General features: G+C 39.0%; 1 protein-coding gene across 1 annotated transcript in view; it reads left to right on the top strand.

Annotated features, from left to right (window-relative positions):
• Positions 1 to 20,406, top strand: part of LOC124555301 (host cell factor 1-like) — a 259,704-nt gene that overhangs the window by 3,012 nt on the left and 236,286 nt on the right. Inside the window, 2 exon segments of the mRNA XM_047129175.1 lie at positions 7,934 to 8,082; positions 12,542 to 12,702. Coding sequence (XP_046985131.1) covers positions 7,934 to 8,082; positions 12,542 to 12,702 — 310 coding nt within the window.

Below are 20,406 nucleotides of genomic sequence, written 5' to 3'. Positions count from 1 at the left end.
ACTTCAGTAGATATGAGTTATCGAGTTAAAATTAGCAAAGCACTGTGAGGGAAAAAGGATCAGTTCCACTGTACACGTATAACTCTTTAAGCTCATGTGCTCGGGGAATGAAGTGAAGTGGCAGAAAACTGCTGGTGTCATGAGGTAAAATGCTTATTGGCCCAATAAAATGTTCAGAGGCATACGTTGGAATACAAGAAGCACAAAGTGCAGCCCACAAAGTGGAACAATGCGCTTGTCGTATTCAAACATGAGCAGTTGAATGTTCTATTGGGAAATAAAGCATTTTGCATTGTGACACCGACACATTTGTACCACTTTGTCACCTGAGGATGTCCATAGAGAATGAAAGCATATATTAATAAATGCACATGATAGTCAAAGTGGTTTTCTTAACATTGATATTAATTAAGTATGGAAGCAGAACATGATCAAATATTAACTTCATTCCAGTTATTTGAGTGGGGTAAAGCATATACACCTTGAGTCACTTCTGCATGACAAATGAGTGTGCAGCGTAAAAGAGGAGTTTGGCAAAAAGTTTTTATTAAAGCCGTATCAGTCACAGGGACACGGGAGTTTCTGGATTTATTCTTATGAGCAAAGCCAGAGGCAATGCAAAACTTGATTCTGATTTTAAGGATTTTGATGTTCATAAAATTAAAGTGGGTGCCAGATGCTAAATGCTTTTCAACAGATTACAAGACATGTTGCTTGTACCTATGACAACAAATGGATGGGTTCTGTTGTACAGAGAGATGAGAAAGGAGAAGTAGACCTTTTGTTCACAATCATTGTGGACCAACCCTTTCTTTTTCATAATGAAGAACGCCAGATAAATTGATTGTGCTAAAAAAAATTCAACTGCCACTGGAAGAATAGACTAGCAGGTGAAGAACTACAAAAAGCCTCTGATTATATCAGAAAAGAACATGTTGTTACATCAGTTATGTAATTACAGCTTGGAAGAACTAGGTTATACCATTTAAAAGAAATGTGCAATACATAATTTTAGACAGGTTTTGTGTGGATCACCATAACATCTTTCGTATTAAAGATGAGTAAAAAAAAAAAATTCTCTTTGCAAGGCATCCGGGTAACACATAGTTAAACAATAACGGCTAAATCATTGTTTAATTAATTATATTTATTGATAATAGTGTATTATCTGTAAAAAATGGAGGCATAATTATTAGTAGTTTCTGTAAGCACAAGTTACTGTGTATGTTACAACATCTTCACCGTTAACATGGGAAAGCCAAATGTGAATTTCCATTTAAGTCTAAAATTCTAATGATGTCATAAATTGAGTGGCATTAAATAAAAGGACTTGACAGCCCTTTATTGGCTTTATGCAATACATGTTAGGAAGAAGTCCAAAGCCCTACAGACTCAATAAAATAAAATTTATTTTTAAATGTTCCCTATGGAACACCATCACAAAATTTGACACACACATTAACAAAAAATGGATGACTGACATACTCCTTTCTCTTCAAAATATAGATCAGATTTTGAAATTTTCAAAATTAAAAAATTTACGTGGGGAAATTCAGCATTGTTATGAATATTGTCAACCAACTCATACTTTCATAGCTGATAAGAAACTAAATATAATGGTGCAAATTTTGGACCTGTAAGTCATATACCTTCTGAGACGTGTTTTTTTTTTTTTTAAGGTTTCAAAATGTAACAAAAACTACGTAACTTTGGAGGATTTAAAAATGAATAACTAAAAAAAATGAAGTAAAAAAATTTTTAATTTGGGATTTTTTCATGTAAACAACTGTCTAAAAAAAAAAAAAAATAAAAAAAATGATCAGTCTGGGATTACAAAAATCAGTTAGTGGATTTGATATGGGCTGACCTTATTATTTTTAATGCATTTAGATTCACTTGAGTTTGACACTACGTAGCACTGCATGCAGGTTGTAGCATAGTTGATACGTTAATACTGTAATGACAGCTTACCTCCATTTTAATATTGTCCTATCATTCTTGGATATAGTGAAACAGTTCTCCCATGGCTATTTATTTATATAGTTACTCATTCCTTGAGGAGTTGTCAGGCCAGAAATATCAACAGCCTGTCGTTTGTTTGGTATTGGCAAGGCTACTTGACATTTTGGCCATTGAAATTGATTTTGTGTGAAAAATGGTCATTGTCCACACAGCTTTTGAAGTGTTGCCTGTTTGTATGTCAAGACCAGAGCAAAGGTCATTGCAGCGTCCTAAGAAAGGCCTCATAACAGAAATACAGTTGCAGGACTCTGTAGTCGATCAGCCTGTAGTAAGAATTTGAGATTGTATGTGATAACTACTATGAGTACTATAAAATTCTTCTTCTAGTAAGCAGCATGAATCCCATGGGAATTAAGTCTATGGAATATCTCTTTCTGCCTGTTCATTGCCTTTGTTAGTCTCAATTATGTATAAAGCTAGCAAGCCCAACATAGCTTCGCAGTTGTTAAATAAATATGGGGTATACATCTGTCGCCCCCCCCCCCCCCCCCCCCCAAAAAAAAAAAATCTGCCCATATCCTCCTCTGCCCCCCCCCCCTCTCCCCCGCTCTCACACACACACACACACACACACACACACACACACACACACACACGACCTAGAGCCTTGTTTAATGTTATTGCTAACAAAACCATGATTTGGAACTGAAACTGCTTAAAAGTAAATGGGTGTGTCTTTCGGGATCATTCATAAAATGAACCCACACATTTTCACAGCACAGCATTTTCTGTCTCGCCCTGGGTTTTAATAGAAAACCTGTACATTGTTGTTTAATATAATATATAGTCTGTGTATCTCCAAAAGTTTATTAGCATATCGAGTAAAGCTTAGAAGTAGATCATTCAAGAGCTTTCAGAAACTTTTGGTAATAAATTTAAACTATGACTTGCCTTCAGCTAGTATAAATAGGTGTGTGTGTGTGTGTGTGTGTGTGTTTGGGGGGGGGGGCGGCTTTCGACAACTCATCTGCTGTTTGGTGGGTGATCACCTTTACTTCTAAATTATTTATAGTTTCAGTTGAAAATGTTCGTTTTACAGGTTAGCTTATTTACCTTTTCCATCCACCATGCTGGTCACATTATTCTATTTCCAAATTTTGTGTCATAGCATCATATTGAGTTAGACATTACCACAGTCGGAAAAAGATTGGACAGTGTAGCTCCTTGGCTGTATCGGTCATTGTGGTTCATTACATGTACCATCGGTAATCAATTTTTGTTCAAATGATATGGAACACATCAGTTTACAGAGTGCATAATCATTTTTTGTAAGTATGCCTACAGGCTGTGTATATGATCTAACACGCAGGCTTCAGCTGGGTAAGAGTGAACTTATTAGTCTTTAATACCATTTGTAAAATTGGTGATGCAGTTGAATTACTTTTTTCCTTAGTTACTTTAAAATCTATGGAAGATTAAATTGGAATGGCTAGCTATAAAACGAATTTCCGCCCTTCTCTGTGATCTCGCGATGGTTTCTTGTGAATGAAACATGGTAGTATATTACATGGTTTAAGCTTTGCAGTGATACCCTTCATATTTAATCAGTGAAGTTTGTAAGGTTTATCACAAATGGTGTTAATGAATACTGTGAGCTTGCTTTCCATCCTATTTATGCATATAATCTTTATCTACACAAAGCAGATTTTTATTGGAATCCTTTATTAGTTTACTGTTATCTGTGATACTTCCATGCAGAAAATGGCCAGTGTTGGGAGAGAATCTGTAGGTGCTGCTCATGTTTTGACACAATTGTTCATGAATTGTGAAAATGTGACAATTGCCATGGTTCCTTATTTAGAGGATGCACACTGCCTCCTGTAACTTCTGCCACTGGAGTTCGTTGAGCATCTCTGTAGCACTCTTGTGCCAAATAAACAAACCCATTTTGAAACTTGCCTCTCTTCATTGGATTTTCTCTCTCACTTCTATCAGTCCTGCCTGGTAATAGTCCCAGATCGATGAACAATACTCGAGAATGTCGAAGAAATGCCATGCTTTCCCTACTGTTTGTTTCGTGTGGTCATTCCACATAAGGCTGCTCTGGATATTTACCGCTATGTACTTTGCGGTAGGTACTGTTTCCAGCAATTTGTCATCAGTGGTGTAGTCTCACAGAAGTGGATTTATTTTCCTATGTATGTGCAATATGTTAAATTTATTTATGTTCAAGTTAAACTGCCACAGCCTGCACCATTCATCAATCCTCTGGAGGTTGTTCTGTTAATAGATACTGTCATTGGCCTTGTTGGTTTCTTATATAAAATTGCATCATTTGCGAACAGTCTTAAAGAACGTCTGAAACTTTCTACTAGATTGTTCATATATGTTGAAAACAGTAAGCATTCTTTTAGCACTACAGGCCTATAATTATGTGCATCTGTCCTGTGACCTTACTAGAAAACAAGAACATGAGTTTTTTCAGTTACTAGGTACGCTTAATTGCTCCAGTGACCTGCGATAAACTGCTGCTAGAAGGGAAGCAAGTTTTTACATAATCTTCCTACAATCTGATGGGTATCTCATCTGGTCCTTATGCCTTTCCACTACTAAGCAATTGTAGTTGCTTTTCTATTCCACAGTTCCTTGTCTCAATATCTGCCATTACTACCTTTGTATGATAATTGAAACAAGGAACTGTTAGGATCTTCCACGATGAAACAACTCAAAAGACCAAGTCAGTATTTTGGCCTTCTCTCTGTTATTTTCCATTTTGTTGACAGTATAGTTACTGCGTGGATGAATAGATTTCAAACTGCTCACTGATCTTTTGTAAGACAAAAACCTTTTGAGGTTTTTACTCAGATCTGTTGACAAAATTTTACTTTCAAGGTCATTGAATACTTCTCTCATTGCTCTGCTTACATGCATTTTAGGTTTGTTCAGTTTTTGTTTGTTGGCAAGGTTTTGAGTTACCTTGAATATGTGATGTTACCCTTGTTTCTTGGAGATCATTTACTGTAGTCTTCACAGTTGGAAAGAGTGTTTGCATGATATTACGTTTACAGAATGAGATGTCATAATGTTAGGACTCTAGGCTTCTCTTTGCTAGTATAACTTTTCAGATCCCATCCAGCCCTCCAGATTTAGGTGTTAATGTGGTTTTGATAAACCGGATGTGCAGATAGGGTCTTTCAAAAGAGCATAGATTTCCTATCGTTTATTATCCTTCTCCAATTTGAACTTTTGATCCCTTTCTAATAACATTGTGGTCAATGAGACATAAGTCATAAATATCATAAGTTTGTTACTTTTTCATAATGGTGCACTGTCAAACGTGTCACAAAAATATGAGTAGGTGAAATATGACGTTTAAGAAATTGTGTGTGAAATGAGTGAGCTGTTTCTCATGGTCACTGTTTACACTTAGTCTTTCTTCCTCATGCCTCTTGTGAAATGATCACAATGAGAAAATATCGGACACCATGTAGAGCCTTACTGACATTTTTCCCTGTATGCTATTAGTGAATGTAACAGGAAAGGGATAATAGATGGTGGTACCAGAAGTACTGTCAGCCACACATTGTAAGGTGACTTTACAAAGTATAGATGTAGATCTTTCCAAATTACTGCCGAGAAACATTTTATTTGTAAGACAAAATGGAATATTGGGTCAAATGTGTAATTACTTTTCAGATTTCCTACCAATCTGAACTCATCATACCTCCACAAATTGATAATACTGTTAAAGAAGTTCAGACAGACAGGAATGAAATTGGGGGAAAAAGAGGGTGAGTCTGGTAGTCTTGTCTTACACTGTAAGACTGTGAGGCTTGTCCAATATAGACAGATGTCACTGTCCCTGGAATCGTCCTCTGTACCTTAGAAACATTCATTCACACTGTCACCTGGATCTTAGATCTCACTTGGAAGATCTGAATAATCATCATCAAAAATCTTCAAATTCCCTTCTGTTCCCTGAATATGGCCATCTCTAAAAGCAAAAGGAACTTCAAAACAAAAATAGTAACTACCTGAATTATCAAAACACAATCAAAATAAGTATAAGAAAGCAATCAAGTTTCATACATTGACAACTAATCATGTGAACACACAAACTGACAAAGTATTCAAAATATATCGCTGCAGATGGTGTCTACAACAGCACATAGAAAGTAAGAGTTACATTGGGATCAATTCAGAATGTAGGTGGTGCCAAATATTTTGTCTGGTTAAGTTTCCTGTATCATGGTTCTTGTAGGAATATGTTGTATGTTACAGCTGCTGCAAAAAAGTGCTTTTTGAAATTGAAAACAGAGCTGCTGGATTTTTTACGCTTGAATGGCTCACTATGTAAAATGAGAAGCTGGTAGCTACGTTAGAAGAAAAACAAAACTTAAATTTTGTATTATTGTCTCCTATGTACAGCCAAAAACTTGTAGTACTAGTTTTATACATTGTCAAGTAGTTGAATTCCCACAATTGTCCAAATTGTTTACATTCAATAACAGCAAGGAGGGCTGCTTGTCTGAAGAAAACTTAAACTAAGAGTTCCAAGATTATGTGATAGTGAGTACCAGGTGCATAGGTAGTTCAATTTTTAGTGTTCTGTAGATGTTAAATATTCTTCAATCTGTTGTTACACAAGTATCAGGTATGTTAAGGAGAGCTGTTACCTTTTACTGCTGGCTGCTCAGCTTTGACTAATACTTCTATTGCTAGAAACATTGAAATGATTCCTCCTAAAAGTGACCTCACAACTTACTGCAGGGTCCTCAACCAGAAATGTTTTAGGGAGACCAGCGAATATTCCATAGAGTTCATGATGTTGGAGAATAGAAAACCTGCAGTAATAGCAATGTGAAGGCCATAACATGACAAATAACAGCTTAGTTGGTACAGTAACTCATAAGTGTTTAGTATTTTGTTGTGGCACTTAAGAGTCATCCTCAGTTGGGATATGAAATGCTTTGTGGATATCACTTGCATTGCTTTGTCTACCTCAAAGTGATAAAATATTTTAACAGAACAATATACTTGCACATAAGGCAAGGAATGCCAAAACTTTATTCCGTAACCCCCCTGGAAATATCCTACCAATGATTTGACAGCAATGTTGACTCTGTATGTCTCAAATTAAGCTTTTGAGACTCATTGACCTGCTGGTACTATGGAGATGTGGACAGCTTAATGAAAGTGTGGGAACAAATATTTCTCTGGAGGTCTGTGTCCATTGCACATAGCTTGCTGCACATTGTTGTTGGTATTGGTAGTGAGGTGTTCTAATCATAGAATAAATTTATCTATTCCATTTCTACTATTTGTTTGAATACATTTGTGGTGGATTTATGTGGCTGCATAGTCCTTTGTCCAGATACGGACAGACCAAATTCCCAATAGTTAACCGTCCAGATTGCTGGTTGTTGTTCTATCTATGGGTGAGTGCTGAAGACATGTATTCTTGATTAAAAGCTGCAGATTATAGTGACCCAATTAGGCCTTTTGTGTCTAGAAGAAGATTCAGTGTAACACAGCCCGCCCCCCCCCCCCCCTCTCTTCTCTGTGTGAGTGAGTGAGTGAGTGAGTGAGAGAGAGAGAGAGAGAGAGAGAGAGAGAGAAGCAAGGTGGTGTAGTGTTTAACATGGAGTTTTCACGTGGGGATTATGATAATTCAAATCCTCATCTGATATCTAGATTTTGGTTTTCTGTGGGTTCAAAAAAATCGGTTGAGGTAAATGGTAGGATGTTCATTAAATAACAATATTTAAATAATAATATGCCTAATTTCCTCCGTTGTCCATGAGAACTTGAACGCCATTTCTGATGACATAATTTCTGCCTGAGCTACTAACCTTCCTCACTTCATTTTGTCTGTCTTATTTTGAACCAGTCTAGTGCTTGGGAATTTTCTATTGCCTTACAAAATTATCTTGAATCATTGGAAATATATTTTGTACTCTTCTCTCAACAGCTACAAACCAGTGGTTTGTACCAGCAACAAAAGGAGAAGTACCACCAGGATGTGCAGCATACGGGTTTGTTGTAGATGGCACTCGAATACTCGTCTTTGGGGGCATGGTCGAATATGGAAAATACAGCAATGAACTGTATGAATTACAAGTAAGTGGGAAAAAAAAGTTGTTGCAGTGGCAGGGACTTGCTGAGTATTACATAGATTTGTGTGTAGTCTGCAATATTTAGTACGTAAAACACGAAGTATGTTCATACTTAGATTTAATGCTCTTTGAATAATTACTGTGTACGATTGATCTTTTTTTTTTTTAATTGTGTCTCCCATAAACTATAAAAAATGATCATATTAAAACTGTGTGAGAGTGGGACTTGAACCCAGGCTGTAACCGTTCACAGGCAATGCTCCTGCCATGAAAGAAAAGGTTAAGAGTTTGAATCTTGGTCCAGCACATGGTTTCAGTTCAGCAGAAAGTTTTGGAAACACATGGAAGAACGAAACTTGTCTAGCTGGAAAGGGAAACCAAATGGCGCTATGGTTGGCCCGCTAGATGGCGCTGCCATAGTCAAACGGGTATAAACTGTGCTTTTTAAATAGGAACCCCCATTTTTTGATTACATATTCGTGTAGTACGTAAAGAAATGTGAATGTTTTAGTTGGACCACTTTTTTGCTTTGTGATAGATGGCGCTGTAATAGTCACGAACGTATAAGTATGTGGTATCACGTAACATTTCGCCAGTGTGGACAGTATTTGATTCGTGATACATTACCAGTGTTCAAATGGACCATTTACCAATTGCGGAAAAGGTCGATATTGTGTTGATGTATGGCTATTGTGATCAAAATGCCCAGTTGGCGTGTGCTATGTATGTTGCTCGGTATCCTGGACGACATCATCAAAGTGTCCGGACTGTTCGCCGGATAGTTATTTAACGAAACAGGAAGTTTTCAGCCAAATGTGAAACATCAACCACGACCTGCAACAAATGATGACCAAGTAGGTGTTTTAGCTGCTGTCACGGCTAATCCGCACATCAGTAGCAGACAAATTGCGTGAGAATCGGGAATCTCAAAAACGTCAGTGTTGAGAATGCTACATCAACATCGATTGCACCCGTACCATATTTCTATGCACCAGGAATTGCATGGCGACGACTTTGAACGTTTTGTACGGTTCTGCCACTGGGCACAAGAAAAATTACGGGACTGACAGATTTTTTGCACGCGCTCTATTTAGCAACGGAGTGTCATTTACCAGCAGCAGTAACGTAAACCGGCATAATATGCACTACTGGGCAACGAAAAATCCATGATGGCTGCAACAAGTGGAACATCAGTGACCTCGGCGGGTTAATGTATGGTGCGGCATTATGGGAGGAAGGATAATTGGCCCCCATTTTATCGAAGGCAATCTAAATGGTGCAATGTATGCTGATTTCATACATAATGTTCTATCTATGTTACTACAAGATGTTCCACTGCATGACAGAATGGCGATGTACTTCCAACATGATGGATTCCGGCACATAGCTTGAGTGTGGTTGAAGCGGTATTGAATAGCATATTTCATGACAGTTGGAGTGGTCATTGAAGCACCATACCATGGACCGCACGTTCACAGGATCTGACGTCCCCGGATTTCTTTCTGTGGGGAAAGTTGAAGGATATTTGCTATCGTGATCCACAGACAATGCCTGACAGCATGCGTCAGCGCATTGTCAATGCGTGTGCGAACATTACGGAAGGCGAACTACTCGCTGTTGAGAGGAATGTCATTACACGTATTGCCAAATGCATTGAGGTTGACGGACATCATATTGAGCATTTATTGCATTAACGTGGTATTTACAGGTAATCACGCTGTAGCAGCATGCATTCTCAGAAATGATAAGTTCACAAAGGTATATGTATCACACTGAACAACCGAAATAAAATGTTCAAACGTACCTACGTTCTGTATTTTAATTTAAAAAACCTACCTGTTACCAACTATTTGTCTAAAATTGTGAGCCATATGTTTGTGACTATTACAGCGCCATCTATCACAAAGCAAAAAAAGTGGTCCAACTAAAACGTTCATCTTTCTTTACGTATTACTCGAATATGTAATAAAAATGGGTGTTCCTATTTTTAAAGAAAACAAAGTTTATATCTGTTTGACCTATGGCAGTGCCATCTAGCAGGCCAACCACAGCACCATCTGGTTTCCCTCTGCAAGCTAGACAAGTTTCGTTCTTTGTAGTTTCTTTGTTTGACGCTTATTTCGTGAGATATTTGGCCCCATCACAATCAATGGACCACCGTGTATAAATTATGTAGCAGATGGATTTAGATGAGATTGGCAGATAGTGCTAAGGGGTGTCATTGATACAACCACTAGAGATGATTAAAATTGTTAAATTATTGAAAAATAGCAATATATCTTTGAAGGTATGCCTGCAGAACCTGTAGGATGGTGCTCAGCGTTTTCTGCTGAGACATTGTTGTTATATGTGACAGTTATCAATGTAGGAAAAGTAATGGTGAGCAAATAACTGTGATAACTCGCCCATTGCTCTCATTCCAGTACTTCTTTCTGATAAAAACAAATAAGTTTTGGAATCCAGGCCATTTTTTTTTTTTTTTTTTTTTTTTTTTTTTTTATTTTTATTTTTTTTTTCACATAATACCTGTTTGATTTCCTAAACTCCTCTGACATAAGCTGTTGCTCACATGACTGATGGAAGTAGTTGTGACCAAACAAAAGAAAAAGATCACCAGTTGATATTTTATATGATCTGTGGAGGTGTTCCTGGGTCAGGAAGCAGTGTTGTATTAACAGATTTCACATTATGTAATTTTTATTTGGAAACAATTTAAAAAAATGTGCCACTAGAGGTTTTTCTGGCATATGACACTGGTGAATAGTAATCTGAACTTCAACAGAGTAAGCATTAAGGGCAGACAGTGTCAGGATTGTTGTATGTCATCTTCTCACAGTGGATAAGACACTTTTATCACCTTGTTGACCTTTGATCTTAAAAAGCATTAAAGTAGTTGCCTCTAATTGCATATTTTGCTTATAGCACCCTTTCACTGATTAAGGACCTGCCATTAACTGTTGAAGAAAGCCTGAATAGTTCATGAACAAGCTTTTGGGAGGAGAAAATAAAATTTATGGTTTACTGCCAGTCCATGCTAATCTTTTTCAGTGAAGCCATTCTGGTATTAGTTCAGAGAAATAGTGAAAAAATCTAAATTATGATGAACAGATGGAAATTAAAACCCAATAATGTAAATCACAAATGATTGCACATGCATTAAAATTCTTCAGTGTGCGCTTCACAGATGATGATTTTGAGAATGAGTGAATCAGTTTGCAAGGGTGTGCTGGACAGTAGGCCTGCTTTAAGGCATTGTGGTTCTATCACATTTTATTCAGTAATGGGGAATTTTGGATTGCCCATAATGGCTTTCAGCTTAAGTGGAATTTCTTTTGTCTTAATTTCTGGAACTGTTGACTCATGACCAGCGAAGGTGATGAATCCCTTAATGCAGAATTGCTTTCATACAGTAAAGCTGAAATTTAAGCACTGTTGCAGATAGATTAAATGGTGTGTGTGTGTGTGTGTGTGTGTGTGTGTGTGTGTCCAACAATCTGGTCCCTTACACCGGTTTTAGTAGCCCTATTTAATGAAATAACAGTGACTGCAGCTATTATGTATCTTCTTTGTCACAATGGAAATAATATCACTATTAAATCATAGTTTCCATTGTGAATGAGTGCTGTTAATGAGTATATTATGTCAACCTCTTTATAGGACTGTACCCATGCAAAATGGTGAGTAAGCCACAGTGATTCTTTGTGTTGAGAAAATTTCTCATAATTTTCCAAGCACTGATAAACATATAAAGGCTGGAATTTGACATGATAGTCAGGGGCAACAGTGAGAGCCAAAAATGGAACTATTTCCAGCAGTGCAAGGTTGTTCTGACATTAACTGACAAGAAATGTTAAATTTATTTCAGTGCCTGGACAAAATGGTTGCCGGGAGAGTTTTGTGGCCAATAGTATTGTGAAATTGGTGTAACTGCTGCCAGCCTTTATTTAAATACATGTGCTGGCTGGTGCAAATGGAGAACAGTATACACTGGTTGTTACACAATTTGTGTACAGAGATACCCATGTCTTTCTGCATATTTATATGGAATCACAATTTTTCTCATTTTATCTTGCTTTTAAATTGCATCATACTTCAGATGGGTGCTTTAAGGGACTTAACATATACAAGCTCATAAATACTGACAAAGCCCTGAGAAATTTTCCCCAACACACCATTAGACATTGTGGTCTATTCACAATTTCAGCTTTGAGTACATGTCACATAAACAACATGATGTGGTAAATCCTCCTCCAATGTTCATATTGTTCATAGTAAACCAGATGAAAGTACTAATGGTATTTGTCATGATGGCCTGGTAATGGCATAAACATTTGTATCTGTTGCTGGCTGCAGCAGATTAGTATTAAATTTGTAAGTTGTAACTGACAGTGCTTGGGGAAAATGCAAATTTTGTAGTGCTTGCACTTGTACAAGGTGTACATTTAAAAACATTTAAATTAAAGGCTAGCAGATGGGAGTGGCGGAGGTTACGACCCCGCCCTCCGCGGAATGGACACCCACCGTGCCCCAGACTTGGACATAGTTTCACTCTCACCAACAGTAAGGTCTTCCTGTTTGGAGGCTTGGCAAATGAGAGTGATGATCCGAAAAACAACATACCAAGGTATATATAAAGACAGTTGTAGATTTTTTTTTTCCTCATGTCTATAATTTTGCCTCATTTTTCTATCTTTTCATGGTGTATGAAAATAACTGCTGAAAAAACTTGTGACCTTTCATGTATTATGTTCGTGATATGAGAACATATAAGTAAATATGATTAACTGCTTTGTGTAGCTGCATGTGTTAATGTATTTGTTAAAATATTTGTGGAGAAATGTTACTGTAGGTGTAAATGTACATTAGCTTTCTGTGTATAGATGTTGTGAGTGCCAACTATGTTTTGTAATACTGGGAGTATGACTCTATATTTAATGTTGTAAATACACCTTGTAATACTTCATAACAACTTACAGATGGGGGGAGGAATCAAGAGGATGCAAACAATACATTGTTATCTCTCATTCAAAGAAAAAGCACTAAAAGAAATGGTTTGAACCCAAGAACTACACACTGGTAATCTTAAATGGTTCCAGGTTTGGTGAATGTTACATGAATTTGAAGATGTAACTGTAAAATGTTTTACGAGTAAATGAATTAAACTGCATCAAATTATCACTGAGAAGGGTATGGGGCAAAAAAGGTCATAGGGACGGAAATGTGTTCCAGGGGAGGTACCCCATTTCACTCAAGGAGGTGATGATATTTCTGTCTGTCTCACTCCAGTATCAGCACTATGCAAGTGCGGCCCACCAGCATGAAGTAAGCCAGATGACCACGTGGAACATTCTCCATTACAACTGCCACCATCTATATGACTTAAAGCATGTGCAAGCCTTACTGTCTATAGAGTTGCCACACTTGACCTCTTAGCAACAAATAATCCTGAGTTAATAACGAGCATCAAAACCGATTCAGGGATTAGTGAACACAGGGTTGTCGTAGCGAGATTGAATATTATAATCCCCAAATCCTCAAAAAATGTGCCTATTAAAAAAAAGCAGATAAAAATTCACTTGACACCTTCCTAAGATACAATCTCCACTCATTCCAAATTTATAATATAAGCTCGAAATTTAGTGCGGACTTCAATGCGAGATGCTTATAACAGTTTCCACAACGAAACTTTGTCTCGAAACCTTCCAGAAAATCCAAAGAGATTCTGGTCGTATGTGAATTATGTTAGCGGCAAGAAACAATCAATGCCTTCTCTGCACAATATTGATGGAGATACTATTGAAGACAGTGCTGCCAAAGCAGAGTTACTAAACACAGCCTTCCAAAACGCCTTCACAGAAGAAGAAGTAGTAAATATTCCAGAATTCGAATCGAGAACAGCTGCCAACATTAGTAACGTAGAAGTAAATATCCTCAGAGTAGTGAAGCAGCTTAAATCAGTTAATAAAAGTTAATAAAAGCATTCCTTTCGGGTATGCTGATGCATTAGCAACATACTTAACAATCATATACAACTGTTCGCTCGACGAAAGATCCATACCCAAAGACTGGAAAGTTGCACAGGTCACATCAATATTCAAGAAAGGTAGTAGGAGAAATCCACTAAATTACAGGCCCATATCATTAACGTTGATTTGCAGCAGGATTTTAGAACATATATTGTGTTCTAACATTATGAATTACCTCGAAGAAAACGGTCTATTGACACACAGTCAGCGTGGGTTTAGAAAACATCGTTCCTGTGAAACATAACTAGCTCTTTATTAACATGAAGTGTTGTGTGCTATTGACAAGGGATTTCAGGTTGATTCCATATTTCTGGAGTTCCGGAAGGCTTTTGACACTGTACCACCCAAGTGGCTCGTAGTGAAATTGCGTGCTTATGGAATATTGTCTCAGTTATGTGACTGGATTTGTGATTTCCTGAGAGGGGTCACAGTTCGTAGTAATTAATAGAAAGTCATCGAGTAAAACAGAAGTGATTTCTGGCTTTCCCCAAGGCAGTGTTATAGGCCTTTTGCTGTTCCATCTCTATATGAACGATTTGGGAGACAATCTGAGCAGCCGTCTTCGGTTGTTTGCAGATGACACTGTCGTTTATCGACTAATAAAGTCATCAGAAGATCAAAACAAACTGCAAAATGATTTAGGAAAGACATCTGAATGGTGCGAAAAGTGGCAGTTGACCCTAAATAACGAAAAGTGTGAGGCCATCCACCTGAGTGCTAAAAGGAACTCGTTAAGCTTCGGCTACACGATAAATCAGTCTAATCTAAAAGATGTAAATTCAACTAAATACCTAGGTATTAAAATTACGAACAACATAAATTGGAAGGAACACACACAAAATGTTGTGGGGAAGGTTAACCAAAGATTTTTTTTTTTTTTTTGGCAGGACACTTAGAAAATGTAAGGTATCTGTTAAGGAGACTGCCTACACTACACTTGTCCACCCTCTTTTAAAATACTGCTGCGCGGTGTGGGATTCTTACCAGGTAGGACTGACGGAGTACATAGAAAAAGTTCTAAGAAGGGCAGCATGTTTTGTATTATTGCGATATAAGGGAGAGAGTGTCACAGAAATGATACATGATTTGGGCTGGAAATCATTAAAAGAAAGTTTTTTTTTTTTTTTTTTTTTTTTTTCCCCCCACGAGATTCCAATCACCAACTTTCTCCTTCAAATGTGAAAATATTTTGTTGACACCGACTTACATAGGGAGGAACGATCACCACGATAAAATAAGAGAAATCAGAGAAAGATATAGGTGTTCATTCTTTCTGCGCGCTGTAAGAGATTGGAATAATGGTGAACTGTGAAGGTGGTTCGATGAACCCTCTGCCAGGCACTTAAATGTGATTTGCAGAGTATCGATGTAGATGTAGTTTTGCCGCTGGTTCATCGCACAGGCTATCATGGTGCTCGGATTTTCCATTCATCCTACTCACAGACGAGGCTACCTTTGTGTGGGCTGTATTGTCAACCTTCACAACAGTCGCCTGTGAGCTACGGAGCATCACTATGCTATGGTGACAGTGAAGCATCAACACTGGTTGAGCCTCAGTGTGTGGGCAGCGAATATTGGCAACCAACTTGTGGGACCAGTCATACTTCGACAATGTCTTGCAGGCAGGGCATATCCACACTTTGTGTGGGTATCCCTGCCTCCCCTGCTGGAAGATTTGCTTTTTGTTGCTGCTAGATGATCACACTCCATTGTACTGCCCTCTTGAGTGTGGTTCTAAAACACTAGTACACGCAGAACACTGCCTTTTGTGTAGTGTGTTATCAAGTATGCTTTGTCACTGAATCCTGCACTATCAAATATCGTTTTATCTCCACATTCAAGTTAGCGTAACACCTTCAGAATGTCTGTGGTGATATGTTCATATAACCTTCGTATTCTCTCAGGTATTGTTTCCTGCGGTTTGTCCCAATTTAGCAAAATCGCACCGTGTATTGTAATGACGTCAGCAGGTCAGTCAGCGTCAGGATGGATGAGTGAGGTGGTGACATCACAAGTGTCTGAGGCCTAGCTCCAAAGGCTTGTGAGTGTTTCTTCTGCTCAAAGGTATCAGTGAACAGTGGTACCTGTAATAACATTCTATGAATGTGATTGCCACAGTGAATATTTTCTTTTCCGGCGTGCAGGAAGAGGGCTGGGCTGCTCGCTCAGATGGTGCTGAGGAATGCTAGACACAGCACTCAGCTCACATAGCTTGCAGCAGGTCAGCATCTTCTGTCAGCCACAGCTGTGAGATCAGGCAGTAGTGGTAGCATGGAATGCTGTTCAGCCACAGCTGGAAGGCTGACATCTCTTAGTTGAAGTCCTCAAACAGGCAGCAAGCAGCACATCATGGTTCGCCAGTAGAGTCAACCTCTAACTAGTGAGTCAGTCATTCCTTCAGGCTCAGGAATGGAGATGGAATGACCAGACAGAGGATGAGATGTCTGAAACGGGATTATTTAAAGCCAGACGTCATGTCGTTGTAGGAGGTTAGAGCAGCCATGTACTCTCGTTTAACTACAGGTGTCAGCAGGCGTGTCTGTGCTGTGGTGTCTACTAAAATGCCATGGAGAGGCAGGGCTTTGATGTTGCATGTTATTACTCTGTATTGTAGAGTTTGCAGAACAACAGTCTGGGTGCTGTCTGACTGTAGAGTTTGCTCTCCTTGCAATGACTCTGCTCACTGTGTGGTAATGAGTTAAGTGTTGCCCTGATTTTACAATATTGGCTCTCTTCACATGCTCTAGATTATGGTTTTGACTCACAGACTTTGTCCTTTTACGGTCTGTGTCGAACAGTAGCTGTGAAAGTTTATGGGTGAACCAGGCAATGGGCTTGCTGTGCAACAATCCTCCCTTCAAAAAATTCTCCACAAATTTTGGGTTGGTGTCACTCTGGAACAACCTCATATACTCAGGTTATATTTGCAAAGGTTTACATTTAGCAATTATTGTATAACAACTTTTAAAAAGTGGATTGTACTGCTTATTACTGTTCCTTTCCTTAAAATCTGAATTTAATCCCTAATTACTGTAATCTGATAACAAGTATTAACACAAGTCAGTCTAGTTCCTATTGTTTACAAATGGTAACAGGCAATTCTATAGGGATCTGATATGATGATAGGTCTGAAGGACTTGCAGCTTCACACCTTAAGTGTCGGTAGATCATATACTTTGATCAGCCATAACATCATAACCACCAACCTAGTAGAAATATGAACCCGTCTAGGTGATAGCAGCATCATCTGACGAGGAAACATTGCTAATCACACGCACAATGCATGTAGTATCAGTGAGTGTGCTGTCCATGTGTAGGATGAGAAGGCATGCGATCTATGTGAGTTTGACTGAGGGCATGAGATTTTTGAAAACTTCATGACTTATCTGGTATTTGAGGAGTGCTGTGGTGAGTGTCTTCAGCATGTGGTGAAAACAAGATGAAACTGTGTTGAGACATGGGGTTGAGCAGCCACCCCTTGTTACAGAGTCGGACGTCGTGGGCCGTGCAGACCAGTAAAACAGGACAGGCAGCGAACTGTTCTGGAACTAACATCAGTCTTTGATGCTGAGTACAGTACAAGTGTTTCTGAACACCCAGTGCACCAAACACTCCTAATGACACGCCTCTGATGCCGACAATCCATGTATGTGCCAATTGGCAACTTAAGACTGACACGGGCACATGACCATTGATACTGGACGTTGGAGTGGCAGAGCATCGCATGGTGTTACGATACCTTTTTCATCATGCTGATGGGAGGGGATAAATCTGTCGTCTTCCTGGGGGAACGTCTTGATACCTGTACAGCGGGACAGAGAAAAGCTGGTGGTGGATCCGTTATGTTCTGGGGAATGGTCACGTGGGCATCTGTGATGGCCACAGAGTATCGTACAGTGGTTGCAGACCACGTACAGCCTTTCATGATGATTGTTTCCCAGTGGCAGTGGCATATTTCAGCAAGATAAGGCGCCTTGTCAGAAGGCCAAGAGTGTGATGGAGTGGTTCGAGGAGCACAGTGGTGAGTTCCAGTTGATGTGCTGGTCCTCCAACTCGCCACATCTGAACCCGATCAAACACATCTAGGATGTAATTGAACATGACATTGGAACTCACGCCCTCTTTCCCAGAATTTATGGGACTGAGGTGACGTGTGTGCAGTTATGGCACCAGTTCCCTCCAGTGACCTACAAAGGCCTCATTGCTTCCATGTCACGGTATTACGTGCCAAAGGTGGTCATACCAGCTGTTAGATTGGTGGTCATTATGTTCTGGCTGATGAGTGCAAGTTGTGTAGTAGAAACATGCACAGTGATAACATTCTGACCATGTTGTTCTCAGAACTTTTGAATATGCCTGAACACCTGTTCTGTAATAATACAACCTTTTTCTTCTGTGATTGATTAATTGGCCAAGTATAAGAGTTTTGTATTCAAGGTAGTGGTAAGAAAGATTTGATTCTAGGCAGGTAGGATATGTGGAAGTTTGTCTGGCCATTGATGTTGCCAACTCAGTCATGGTCATGCCAATAACAGTTTTTGGTATGACAGTTAACCCCTGCTATATCACAAGTCCTATCATTGGTCAAGATACCATTCTTCTATAGTTCCATCCTTTCCATGCTCCATGCTTCCCATCCTTGTACCAGTCCATTATTACAGGTTATGCTGAATAGACTGAGTAAATCCAGTGGTTTCCTATTTCCTAAAAATGTGGTTAAGGTTTCAGCACACTATGCAGCATCATGTTCACCTGTGAGCAGTTTTATCTCGTGTAAACATTTGTCCATTTGTACCATCCTAGTTGGATAAATACAGGATGCGGCAGAACCAACGAAGCAGTTTCTATCAATTACTGCTGGGGCTGTGGTGGGGGTAGGCAGTTGCATGTGGTCTGCCTTTGTTCAGTCATTGACCCCATTTCAGTAGCTAAGATGGTCTGGACCAGTGCACATCATGGTTTTGCCATTCACACTTATGAAAACAGATTTGTGATTGCTACACAACAAGCTTTTCAGTGACAGTTCAACATTCCTTGCAACAATGCTGTTCCTAATGCAAACACAATTCGGTCCTAGGTTTGGCAGTTGGAGGAAACTAACAGCACACAAAGAACAGATACACATGGCCGACGCAGATCCGTCAGACCGCCAGAAAATGTGTAGCGGGTGAGAACAGAGTTCAAGAATTGCCGCAACGTTCTGCTTGGCGACATGCTGTTGAATTGGGGATTTCAGACCACAGTTTGAGGAGGATTCTACAATGCGATTTGAAGTTCCATCCTTTGAAAATAAAGATTGCTCAAGAATTACACCCAGTAGACTACGCCAACCATCAAAATTTGTGTGAGCAAATGCTTGCTCAGATCCCTCTTTACGCAGGTTTCTTCAGTAGTGATGGGTGTGTGAATAAGCAAAACTTTTGCTACTAGGCTGTAAATAACCCCAGAATTATTCATGAAAGACCGCAACATTCTCTTAAAGTGAAAGTGTGGTGTGCCATATCACAATTTTGCGCGGTAGTTCCTTACTTTTTTGAGGAGGAAGGAGTGACTGTGACAGTGAATTCTAAACATTGTTTCAGTGTTGCAAAATTTTCTACAACCCAGAATGGATGAGATTGTTGAAGAACATGGACTGGGGGAATTGTGGTTCCAACAGGATGGAGCTACTGCTCACCCATCTCGAATTTCACTTGATGTTTCGAGAGAAATGTTTCCGGGACGCCGCCTCTCTTTGAGGGGTGATGTCTGGTGGCCTGCGCGGTCACCAGATTTGAGCATTTGTGACTACTTTCTTTGGGGATATCTGAAGGAAAAGGTTTTCAAAAGTCGCCCTCACACCCTGCCAGAGTTAAGAGCTGATTGAGGAAGTGAATCCCATTTTTTTCCACATATAGCTTTCTGCATCACTACACCCATCACTTGAGTCATCTGTCTCTTGTCATTCGAAAGGTGCAACTCCTGTTATTAATCATTAATCTTGGAGACAATGGTTTCTTTATATGACTCCTTGGGTAATTCCCTGAATATCTCTTGTACCCTGCAGATCTTGTTTCTAACTTTCCATAACTAAACAGTCAGTCCTAGCATCCAGCAATGACTAGTGTGCAATAAATCTGATCGGAAAACAACACTCTAGAGTTCAATGGTTGGTTCATGATTGCACTTCCAACTTGTCCAATGACTTGTAGTGGCATCATGAATACAGTTACTCTGTGGGGTGTCCCTGCTGTTGCTCCACTTAGTGGAAAGGAATGCCCATCAGTTCCCCTTCCTTCTTCAAAGAGTATCTACATGACATT

This window comes from Schistocerca americana, chromosome X (assembly GCF_021461395.2).
Source record: "Schistocerca americana isolate TAMUIC-IGC-003095 chromosome X, iqSchAmer2.1, whole genome shotgun sequence".
Lineage (NCBI taxonomy): Eukaryota > Metazoa > Arthropoda > Insecta > Orthoptera > Acrididae > Schistocerca > Schistocerca americana.
This window is presented reverse-complemented; position numbering and strand designations above follow the sequence as displayed.